Source organism: Lissotriton helveticus, chromosome 7 (assembly GCF_964261635.1).
Source record: "Lissotriton helveticus chromosome 7, aLisHel1.1, whole genome shotgun sequence".
Lineage (NCBI taxonomy): Eukaryota > Metazoa > Chordata > Amphibia > Caudata > Salamandridae > Lissotriton > Lissotriton helveticus.
In genome coordinates this window covers 1,182,898,641-1,182,911,061 of record NC_136068.1, presented here as the reverse complement: position 1 = coordinate 1,182,911,061, position 12,421 = coordinate 1,182,898,641, and the positions used below count along the sequence as shown (strand labels likewise).

Below are 12,421 nucleotides of genomic sequence, written 5' to 3'. Positions count from 1 at the left end.
GTCTGAACCTCATTTTTGAACCCAGAGATGCGGAGCCACGCATGTCTTCTGAGCATGACACTGGTATTGATAGCCCTGGCTGCTGTGTCAGCTGCGTCTAACGCACACTTGATTGAGGCGTTCGATATTAACTTTCCCTCCTGTATTAGGAACTCTGCCTGTTCCTTATAAAGGTCAGGTAGATGCTGGAGAAGGTGCTCAAGTGTGTCGTAGTGTGCCCTGTCATACCTGGCTAACAGGGCTTGTGTGTTTGAGATTCTCCATAAGTTAGCTGCTTGAGCAGCTACCCTTTTGCCTGAAGCCTCCAAAATTTTAGACTCTTTGTCTGGAGGTGGAGCTTCGCCAGTAGTTTGAGAATTAGCACGTTTGCGTGCATTGGATACTACCAAAGAGTCCAAGGGCAGCTGTCCCTTAATGTATGTAGGGTCCACTGGAGCTGGCCTATATTTCTTTTCTATCCTGGGGTTAATGACTCTTGAACTGGTTGTTTCCTTAAATATGTCCCCTGCGTGTTTAAGCACCCCCTTTAGCATTGGCAATGTCTTCACTGATCTCTCAGAAATGTTGAAAGTGTCAAAGAGGAAGTCTTCCTCAATGGGGTCTGCATGCATTTCCACGTGGTGGTTGTATGTTGCTCTTTCGATTAATGCATTGAAAGCAGCTGTGTCCTCTGTAGGCAAAGTTTTTACAGGGTATGCAGTATTATCTTGCACGGGCTGCGAGTCGACAGGATCTACAGGATCAGACCATGGTTGATCTTGGTTGTCCTGGTCATTGTCATTGTCCACTGGATAATTATACAGTTCATTATCCTCATATTCTACATCCTCATCTGTGCGTGTGGGAGAATATGTATAAGTCTCTTGCACATGTTTGCTGATGGGCTCAAAGAGAGTTGGAGATGTAGAAGAGTCTCTTTTCTTTTTTAGTGGTATTCGATAGGTTTCAGCATAAGTGTCTGGTCTGATTTTCCTTTTTAATAGGGTAAGTTTGCCAGTATCTGGGTCCACATACAGTTTGGTCTGCTCTTCTGTGGAGGGCTCTTGCTCTTCATGTGCTTGAGCTCTTTTCCCTGTTATAGCCTTTCTTGTTTGTGTCGGTTCGATTTCAGTCGTTGGTTCGACCGATTTTTGGCGTATGTGCATCGGAAGTCCGAATTTTATCGGTCCGAGGGACTTTTGTGCTTCAACAGTCTTTTTAGGCTGTATGACCTTCTTCGGTGCCGTGATTGTTATCGACCCGACTGTTTTTGGTTGCTCAATAACCAGTTTTTGGGCTTGTGTCGTCTTCGGAGGTTGGTGCTTCGGAGCGATGTTTTGTCTCGGCTCGACCGCCCCTTTGGCCTCGATTCTTGCCTTCGGCTCGAGTGTTCTTGTTTGCACTGTCCTTGGCTTGTCGACTTGTTGTTTCGGCTCGAAAACCATCTTCTGCTGGAGTCCTTTGTTTGTGTTGCCTGGCGTTGACATCGATCTTGTCGGTTCGACGGCTTTTAGTTTAGGCATGTCCCTGGGTGTACTGGCTCTTGGTTCGACAGTCCTGATATGCGACCCAGCCATGTCAACGGCCATTTTGTGTTTAGTCGGCGCCGATGGATCGGCACCTTTCAGTCTGAAGAGTGGGAAGTTATCAGTTTCGGTTTCTGTTTTGCTTCTTTAACTTTCGGTTTCGATATTACCAGGGAATGGTAATGTTGCACCGATGGCTCTTGCCTTATGTTCTTAGCCGGGCTGAATTGCGGGGCTATAGAATCGACGTTTAGATCTTGGCTAAGGCCTTCCGGTGATGCCTCGACCTGATCCTTTGGAAGCGTATCAGTGAATGTACTGGGCTCTGTACTCACGGTTGTCCTCGCCGGAGTCGTCCTCGACGGCTCCGATGCCTGGATCGTCGTCCCCTACCTCGACGGTGTCGTCTTCTTCGTCGACGTAGTAGTTGGAGTCCTGTTCCGACCCCTGCTCCGACTGCTGGTCTGAGTCCTCAGCTTCGACGACCTCTTTGTCGTCTTCAAAGATGCTCTCCGGGTCAGGCGCTGGCTTCTGCATCGTCTGCCTCGCTGCTCTTCGAACCCGAAGTGTTTTCTTGGAACGAAACTGCGCACAAGCTAAGCAGTCGGCTTCATTGTGTTCAGGAGATAAACACTTGTTACACACAGGGTGTTTATCTATGTGTGGGAATTTCGAGTTACAATTGGGGCATCTTTTGAATGGACTTCATTCCATCGACGATTGGCCCTTGATGTCGAAAAGGCCACGCGGCCCGATTCGACGATCTGAGTATAAAACAACCGAAATAAAGTAGTCGTTACCGATCGAATAACAATACAGACGACCCAACGCCTTTTGGCCTTTTAGAAAAAGGTTTTTATCGATTCCAAACTCAGAGTTGGAAATCACATCCGAACCCAATGGCGGAAAAAAACTATCTAAGGATGGAGAGGATACCCATGCGCACTGTAGTCCAGGGGAGGAGCCACCCATCTCGTGATACTTCGAAGACTCTTCCAGGACAACAATGTGCAATCATCCGGACCCAACACTAGGCGGCGATCTATGCACAGACATGAATTCAGCAGCCCACATGCCTCGAACATAGCATTACCAACTGCTATCCAGTGGTACTGCCTTGTAGGATTGCCGAAGGCTCCTGTATTATATACTTTGATTATATGGTTCATTGCCATTCATGTCTAACCCCTTGCACATCTAATGACAATCACTAGGCGAATTGGTTTTCATTAAAAGAAATTCTGTCCACAATTTCAGCTCTAAACTAATGTAGAGCTGAACTCCCTTACAATACTCCAGCCGTTATTATGAAGTCCAACAGCAATTGGTGGGCAAGAATGTACATGCACCTATTTCAATTGATAGTCAAAACTTGCTTAATTCCAGATTTGTGGAGAGGCTTGTGGAAAAACCCATCCTTTCCCACTAACCATTGATTAATAAGTCTGATAGATGTTTCCAAGAAAGTCTTCTCAAAAGAAAAGAAAACAATCTCCTCATCGAGCAAGGTGGATTCTTGAAGTGCCATTTGACAGTCGACCACTTTGTGGCTTTGAGGCCATTGTCATGAAATCTTTACAGCTTAATCAACGGATGTGCTGTTGTTTTACTGACTTCCACACAGCCTTTGATACAGTTAAATGGGCTGCCTGTGGGAGAAAATTAAGGGATGGAATTTACCCAGTGGTCTCTTAACCTTATTCTAGGCCTTATGCACACCGTAACCCAGAGCAGGTCAAATTAGGTCTTACTAGGAAAATTACAGTAGTGAATGGCCTGCTTCAAGCTTGCGTGTTGGCGCCTTTCCTTTTTAGTTCATAGGTGGCAGATTTGCCTTTCGGCCTCAAATCAATTACTTCTATTTCTTCTAAAATGGCTCCATGCATATCTCTTGTCTCCTTATGACATGTTTGATAGTTTTAGACTGTACAGCAATAGGCCTCCAGAGGAAGCTGGATGCCTTATCCACATACTGTATAATGCTCTCTTAAAAATAAACCTGAAAAAAATAAAGATTAAGAGTTTTTTTTTTTTTAAGTTTCACATTTCCATTGGTCATAATGATGTTAATAGGATTGAAATAGTACTCTGTTCAAAATATCTAGGGCTACATTTTACCAATAACTTGAAATGGTATGGTTATATGAAAATTACAAAGACTATAGTTTTGCTGCAAGCGGTGTCCCTTGCGAAATGTAACCAAGACGCAAGGGGCAAAGGGTGCTCTGGCCACATTTCTGGAAGCATACACTAGTAAAGCTCCCCTGTAACACTTTATGGTTCAGAGGTTGTATTCTTAGATCACCAGAACATCTTCGAGCAAGGTGAGTGTGCTGTGTTAAAAAGTATACTCAATCTACCAAAAGGAACCATGGTACAAAGAATACGCTGTGAACGAAACCTTACATCCTGTTACCCCATGGCAGGATCTCAGCTCCTCAGATTCCTAAATAAATTCTCTTCAACTAAATCTCATTAAAAAAAATCTAAGCTGTGTTGGGAGGAAATCCTCACTACTGAAACGAAGCGGGTCACAGTACTGATTGAAAGAATAGGTAACATCGAAACAATGCACAGTTAGTTTGGCACTGTAGGATTTATTGTTAAACTTCACATCACCTCTGACTAACACCTGATTGAATGTATTTGTGTAATCAGTAAAATTCATAATTCCAGCACCATACCAAGTTCACTTGAGTGGGCTAACCCATAACCAGTAAATCAAACAATAATGAAAAGTGCCCACAGGCTACAAATTGGAGGAACAAATAAGCTAAGGAAGATGGGTATGCACTATAACCATGCATTTTGCACAGAGACCGACCTAGGTCTGGAATCAATAAATCCGAGCAAGTTTATCCCTGAAAACTACAATTATTAAACAATTGTTTCTACATTAACTCATGGATTTCAATTGCGGTAATAGTCTGAGATAGTTAGGCCAACAATTGGATGTCCAAGATTGAAAGTTATTTCCTACTAGCATGACTTCGGTTTTACTCCTTCCCAATTTTAAGCAGCTATTTTGCATCTACTTAGCTACCGATGTAATGCAGTCCTTCAGCTGACAAACATTATTATTTTGATCAGGGGAGAGGTATAAACCAGCTACATAACATGATTCAGAGAAGGGAGTGACATACATACCAAAAAACAAATTTTTTGTAGGACTCTAGGTCAGGGAACTTAACAGGTGGAAGACTCAGCCTATGAATTCTTTAGGTTTTATATTTAGTTAATGTTGAAGTGCAGAAAAGAGATACTTGCCTCAGTCCCCGCTTTTTTCTGTGACCCATGGGCATCAATATCAGCTTCGAATACTTCATAAAAGAAGGAGAAAACAGCAATCCAAAGCTGAATGAAGCAATGGGCATGGTAGTGGGACACCGACGTTTAGTCACAACAAAGGTAACATTTTTTTACTTTCACATCACATCTTCCAGTTGCCTCCATGTGAGGTAGAACCAAGTATAGAAGAGCAGTGTGCTATTTCAAACAAACTTGACTTAATTCACGTAGCATTTCTAAAAGAAATCATGCACAAATACCCAACTTATCCGTGACTGACAGAGCAGAGTTCAGAGGAGTTTCCCTTCACTATCAGGGTGCTGTAGAAATCTGAAATATGATGCCCAGGTGAAAGGGGTGAAGGTTGAGCTGTAGTATGCTGCTTACTGAAGTTTGGGTTTCTTTAAAATTATGGTAATAATTTCATAATTTTCTTTTTATGTTTAGCATGAACTGATCGCTATGGTTACCATGGGACTCTAGGCTCAAACTCGGGGTTAATCTATTAATAGATTCAATACTGGAGAAGGAATTCTTCCTTAATGAAGAGTCTCCAAACAGAAAGAAGAAAACCTCACAAAAAAATCTACAACTTTTTTGACACAGCTATAGTCTTAGACTGAAGAGGTAGTCTTTGGGGACGATTATGATGGCGGACGGCCATTGTGGTAGTGACCGGGACCGTCTGCAATACATGTGGCGGTTCCACACACCACATTAGGATGCGACCACAACCATGGTGATCGCATCTTGCATTTTAACACTGCGGCTGGTGTGGTGCTGCTGACAGACGCACCCGCTGCAATGTTGAAGATGCATGTTGTGCATTACAGTGCACAACGTGGCAGGCACCACACGGTGCCTGCCACTTAGTGCACTGAAAAGGTGGGGGGGGTTCCATGGGTACCCCCCCCAATGTACCCACACCTTCCCCCAACTGCGGGCCCCCAAAACCAATTCCCGCCAGGCTTTCTACAACTTAGGTTGTAGAGGACTTGCGGACACTTCACCATAGGGCAACAGAACACACAATACAGGTGTTTGCCCTGTGACAATTACTGCGTTTTTTACAAGCCCCCACCCCACACCTCCTACCCACTGGCGTTTCGCCACCTCCAACCGCAGCGCTGATTAATAAGGCACTGCAGTGTAGGCATCGTAATGTCAGTCAACAAAATAAAAAAAAAAGGAAGCGCAAAGTCTGCATACTGTTGTATATTAGCCAATAATATTAATCTACATAAGGTACAAACAGCAACGTACTGGGTTGTCTTTGCAGGCTTAATTTAGCCTATGTGTGAAAAAGAAAACATGGTGTACATTTCTAAGTTAACTAAAAGTGTTTACATCTGTAATTGCGTCTTGTAAATGAGACCAAATATGAACAGGCAGTTTGAACCAAATAAAAAGTCCTATGGCTGAACCTAGAATGCTACTCAGTTGTCTTTAAAACGAGTCAACAATGAGATTTTGCTAAAGGAGAAAAAAGTGTTCACGGGCACACTACAAGTAAAAAGTTCAAACAGTTTTTTTTCCTTTTAGTAGTGTTTAAAGGAGGTAGAATGGTTCTTTACATATTAAAAAAACCTCAGAGGAGCACTGGCGAAGAGTGGCAATGATCCTGTTTTAAATAGATCCAGTTATTAAAGAAAAGGTGGTGGTAAAAGCGCAAGAGAGCTGCACCTGTAAAAATGTGTCACAAAATAAAAAACAAAATATGACAAAAGGTTTATTGAATTGTATTTTAGCTTTTTCTTGATGTATTTATGATTGAATTCAAACATTTGCATAATGATGCATCTAGATCATGTCTCTATCTTTGGGAATTTGATTTCCCTTAATTTGCATTAATCAAAATAATACTTTATAACAACTGGGCTATATATAGATTGCGTTTCTTTTCTAAAGAGTAGCGAAAGTTCATTAAAGTTGTGAATCATCAATGGAGTCAGTATAAATCAGGTGCACATTCTCTCGCAAAGCAAATTAAATTACATTAAAAAAAACAATTTCAGGTGATGCTTCAAATATGAATTTGCCTAATCTGTTACTTACTTTAGGACTGTCTTTAGGCAAGCACAAGTAACTGATTCAGGAATATCGGGAAAGAGATGCAGACAAAGTTGCAACAGGTGCATATCTTCCTTTTCCAAGAGTAATTTAATTAAGTCAGGACAAGAGCTGAAAGAAAAATGACCAGCTTCAGTGTGGTTATTTCAAGGCAAATATGAAGTTATGAATGCATATATAAAAAGTTCAAACCACAGTCCGTTTTTTTACCGACTTAAATGACACTATATTGCAGTGTAATAGTGCTTCAGGGGTGTGGGATTTTATCAAATACTTTCTAAAGGGACACAGTGCTTCAGATATCTACTTGTGCTTTAAACAAATCGACTTTTCCCTTTGGGTAACATGCAGAGAGGTGCCACTGAATGGCAGCCTCTCAAGTCATGCTCATGTTTTAGAAGGGTTTGGATTAGAGTAAGGCTTCAATTCTCACACATTCCTGCCAATCTACATACAAGCGGTACAAAAGGGGGTGGTGATGGACAGAGCATCTGAACCAATCAAACACTCACACCCAGTCAACAGATCTGGGTTTAATCCATCACAGTTCTTTAGCCCACTCTGCCACCCCAGTTCAGACATGGCCATATGCAAATCAGTCTGACCCTATGCCTCATGGGAACAGTCCAGCCCGAACTACCAAGCCATGCCTTCCCTGGACCGGAAACAAGCTTCCTAGGACGGTTCCTGGCATTACAGCCGTCTTCAGCCAGGCTTGCTTGAATCCAGTGGCAAAGTGAGCAAGGGACTCACGTTTGAGCATACCTGTATCTGTTGACTGGGTGTGAGTGTTTGATTGGTTCAGATGCTCCGTCCATCACCACCCCCTTTTGTACCACTTTGTTCACCATAAGTTGGCAGGGTATGCTCAGACGTGAGTCCCTTGCTCACTTTGCCACTGGATTCAAGCAAGCCGGGCTGAAGACCGCTGTAATGCCAGAAACCGGTCCTCGAAGCTTGTTTCCGGTCCAGGGAAGGCATGGCTTGGCAGTTCGGGCTGGACTGTTCCCATGAGGCACAGGGTCAGACTGATTTGCATATGGCCATGTCTGAACTGGGTTGGCAGAGTGGGCTAAAGAACGGTGATGGATTAAACCCAGATCTGTTGACTGGGTGTGAGTGTTTGATTGGTTCAGATGCTCCGTCCATCACCACCCCCTTTTGTACCAATCTAAATACAAGGTCTAAAAGTAGGTGAAAAGTTGCATTTTCAGGGCTGGAATGCACTGCAAGCTTGTATACACCCATTCATTTGCACGTGGAAGTGTAATCAACAGGTCCTGTTCAATGTCTTTCAACATTAGAAAAGGTTGACATTTTCTTGTGGCAAGGGCAGGAGTAAAATGTTCTAGAGTGGGGAAAGGGAGTGTAGAAAAAGTGGTTTTGCAATCACTTAGGAGATTTCTATATGAACAAATACAACATAACAGAGAATGCATATTTGTAAAGCGCACATTAACCCTAGGGTCTCTTGGTGATGAAATAACAGATGTTTAATGTTACCCAACACAAGGGTCCTCATTTTATTGACCTCAGGAAGGAGGAAATGTAGAGGGGACACGCAGGGATTCATACCTGTGGCCAGGTATATCTGCTCATGTAAAAACAGCCTTCACAATTTTGCTAGGAGAACGATTTCAGGTATACTTCTGATAACATTTGCTAATTCCAGGAAGTTGCAAACCTGCATCAATGCAAGTATACATCTGCAGTTCCACTTTTGTATCTTGTTTTAAAAATCGGCCCACTAACATGTTTTTATGGTTTTACACGGATTCGTTCTCAATTTCTTAAAACATATTTGCCTATATCAAGCACATTTTACTAAAAGATACCTCAGAGAATTGGTTTCTGAAGTTGTGCAACAGTTTAATAAAACGCTTTTTCAAGTTGAAGATGTTCCTGTGTACATTTTATTATGCTTCAAATTGTTACAATTTGCAAAAATGTGTACTCGTACACATAGAAGAACCAACACAGTAAAAAAGTAAGAAATACAACTCAATACAAATCGGACACCGTTTTATAAAAATAGGTTGTAATTTTATCTTGAAATAGACACAAAAACGACTAAAATCTATGGATGGAAACGTGAGATAATTTTTCTGAGCCAACGAGCCAGAACGACTACCAATCTTCTCTTGGATGGGCCACCACAGGTTAGGACCCAGTCACAGGGACCAAGTGGGTCGAGGGAGACAGTTACATGGTGCATAAAGCAGTCTCAGGGTGCTCAATGCTCTATTATCCTCTACCATTTTTATCAAGTAACAAAGGTCCTTGATTAAGCACAATAAATCCACGTTAAGGATAAATTATGGACAAGAATCTGTACTATAATAAAGCAGGTGTCCAGCCGGACACTAATTTAATTGATTGAAGGAATAACAATTTTTAAGACACAAATTATAAAGAGGGATACAGTCCTGTATCCTGTACATACAACATTTAAGAAAAAGAACAATTTTCAAACCATAAAGACAGAGAATCAACAGGCAAGTATGTATAGAGCCGCTAGTTAAAAGGTAACAATTGGTCTAGCTAAGCACATGTAGATAACACAATTTCTTGTCACATTGGAAACTGATGTGCCACTACACTAACAGTCGACGGCGTTTCGATCCTATACCCTATGAAGGATCATCATCAGGACTACAAATAACATTGCCTTAATTATAAACCTAATGGGCCAAATGAAGGACAGGGAACAAGGTTGGACCGTGTAGTAATTCAGCAGATACAGGTCCACGAAGAAGTTCGTGTTGCGTGCTTCTGTTGATGAATGAAGAACAAGTCCACAATATAGGGGGACCGTTTGAGGCGTCTGGATGGCGCTTGGAGGGAGACGTTTATTCTTTAAGTGCACCTCATTTATGAAGGACTTAACCAATGGAGGGCAACCGCAGTAAGGGTTCTTTAATTGGAAGAATGCGTATCTCAGATTGGAGATTCCGACACGAAGTGACTGGAACCTACGATAAGGTTCACGATATGAAGGGGGAATTACCCGTAATGTCCGAATTCGGAACATCCTCGATGACTGCTGGGCTAGGTGCGATTGAGCCCAGCAGTCATCGAGGATGTTCTAAATTCGGCCATTACGGGTAATTCCCCCTTCATATCGTGAACCTTATCGTAGGTTCCAGTCACTTCGTGTAGGAATCTCCAATCTGAGATACGCATTCTTCCAATTAAGGAACCCTTACTGCGGTTGCCCTCATTGGTTAAGTCTTTCATAAATGAGGTGCACTTAAAGAATAAACGTCTCCCTCCAAGCGCCATCCAGACGCCTCAAACCGTCCCCCTATATTGTGGACTTGTTCTTCATTCATCAACAGAAGCACGCAGCACGAACTTCTTCGTGGACCTGTATCTGCTGAATTACTACACGGTCCAACCTTGTTCCCTGTCCTTCATTTGGCCCATTAGGCTAATAATTAAGGCATTGTTATTTGTAGTCCTGATGATGATCCTTCATAGGGTATAGGATCGAAACGCCGTCGACTGTTAGTGTAGTGGCACATCAGTTTCCAATGTGACAAGAAATTGTGTTATCTACATGTGCTTAGCTAGACCAATTGTTACCTTTTAACTAGCGGCTCTATACATACTTGCCTGTTGATTCTCTGTCTTTATGGTTTGAAAATTGTTCTTTTTCTTTTTTTCTTTTAAAATCTTTATTTGTTTTATTAGAGAAAGCAGAAAGAAGAAAGCGACAATCCCGCACAACTTCCCACACAGGGGGCATAAGTAGAGGCAAAAAGTAAGGGTGATGAGTTCCAAAGAGCGGTAACCATGTAGCCCAGAGGGCAGTTCAACGAGGCAATAGGGCAGCGAAATGCAAGACAATGCTGGTCACAGTCCAAGACCTCGATGGGTGGGACGCCCCGAGGGGCCGGAACACTAGAACCCATACACATTGCCAACTGTACAAGTCTCTTATATGCCTCTGTTATCATCGAGGGTGCCGCAAGGAACGAACCAACAAAGAACTTACCCCCACCCTTCCCACCCACCCCAGGTGGTGGCGACATCATACAAACATTCATTCAACTTAATTCCACATTCAGACATGAAATAAATGGAGAGCCCGCACCGTAGACGGGCACACTGCAGAAGGTAGCCCATTTGAAAGGAAGCGGACCAAGGGTCCCCATCGGAATTGAATATGCTACTTACCAGTATGCATCTGTTCTTGGCATGTAGGGCTGCTAACATTCATATCTTTTGCATTAGATCGCCGCCCAGTGTTGGGTCCGGATGATCGCACATTGTTGTCCTGGAAGAGTCTTCGAAGTATCCTGAGATAGGTGGCTCCTCCCCTGGACTACAGTGCGCATGGGCATCGGCTCCATCCCCAGATTGTTTTTAGCCATTGTGGCAGAGATGGAGTGTAAAGTGTAAAGGATGTCCATGCTAATGATTGAATACAAGAGTATGTCTGCAGCTGCGACAGGCACCGGGGAGGAGGGTGGGCGATATGAATGTTAGCAGCCCTACATGCCAAGAACAGATGCATACTGGTAAGTAGCATATTCAGTTCGAGGCATGTGGGCTGCTAAATTCATATCTTTTGCATAGAATAAATAGCAGTCCCTCCATTAGCGGCGGTTGCCTGTGCCAGCTGCAGAAACCTGAAAAAGTGTTTTGAGAACAGCCTGTCCTACAGCTGCTTGCTGCTTGGAATGTACATCAACACAGTAGTGTTTTGTAAAGGTATGTGGAGTAACCCACGTGGCTGCTCTGCAAATATCTTCTAAAGGAATGTTCCCCAGGAAAGCCATAGATGCCCCCAATTTGCGTGTGGAGTGCGCCCTTGGGGGTATTGTCAAGGTACGTTTTGCCTTTTGATAACATATTTGGATGCACTTAACAATCCACCTGGCTATTCCTGCTTTGGAAATAGGGTTGCCCTTGTGCTGTGGCGCGAAGGCAACAAAAAGCTGTTTTGTTTTCCTAAAGTGTTGTGTCCTGTCAATGTAGTACATCAACGCCCTCCTGACATCTAAAGTATGAAGCATTCTTTCCGCCACCGTTTGTGGGTTTTGGAAGAATGCCGGCAAGTCAATAGTTTGGTTGAGATGAAACTGTGACACCACCTTCGGAAGGAATTCTGGGTTAGTACGTAGTACCACCCTATTTGGATGAATCTGAATGAATGGCTCTTGGATTGTGAGCGCTTGCAGCTCACTAACACACCTCAGTGACGTAATAGCTATTAGGAAAGCTACTTTCCACGTTAGGAACTGGAGTTCACACGAGTGTAGTGGCTCAAAAGGTGGTCCCATCAGTCTGGTGAGGACCACATTGAGGTTCCACACCGGAGCTGGCGGTGTTCTTGGGGGAATGACTCGTTTCAGGCCTTCAAGGAAAGCTTGAATGGCAGGCACCCTGAAGACAGAGAGATGCTGCCTATTCTGAAGATAAGCTGCTATGGCGGATAGATGTATCCGAATAGAAGTGTACGCTAGATTGCACTTGTAAAGATGTAACAGATAGCAAATGATGTTAGGGATAGATGCATCTAGCGGGTTGATGTTATTGGCTGTACAGTAAAT

At 43.1% G+C, this 12,421-nt stretch overlaps 1 protein-coding gene across 1 annotated transcript in view; it reads right to left on the bottom strand.

The window, feature by feature from the left end:
• The window catches only part of NOL11 (nucleolar protein 11), a 451,282-nt gene that overhangs the window by 142,566 nt on the left and 296,295 nt on the right, over positions 1–12,421 (bottom strand). The window contains exon 13 of the mRNA XM_078654327.1: positions 6,849–6,974. Within this exon, the coding sequence (XP_078510453.1) occupies positions 6,849–6,974 (126 nt within the window). The remainder of the gene's footprint in view (positions 1–6,848; positions 6,975–12,421) is intronic.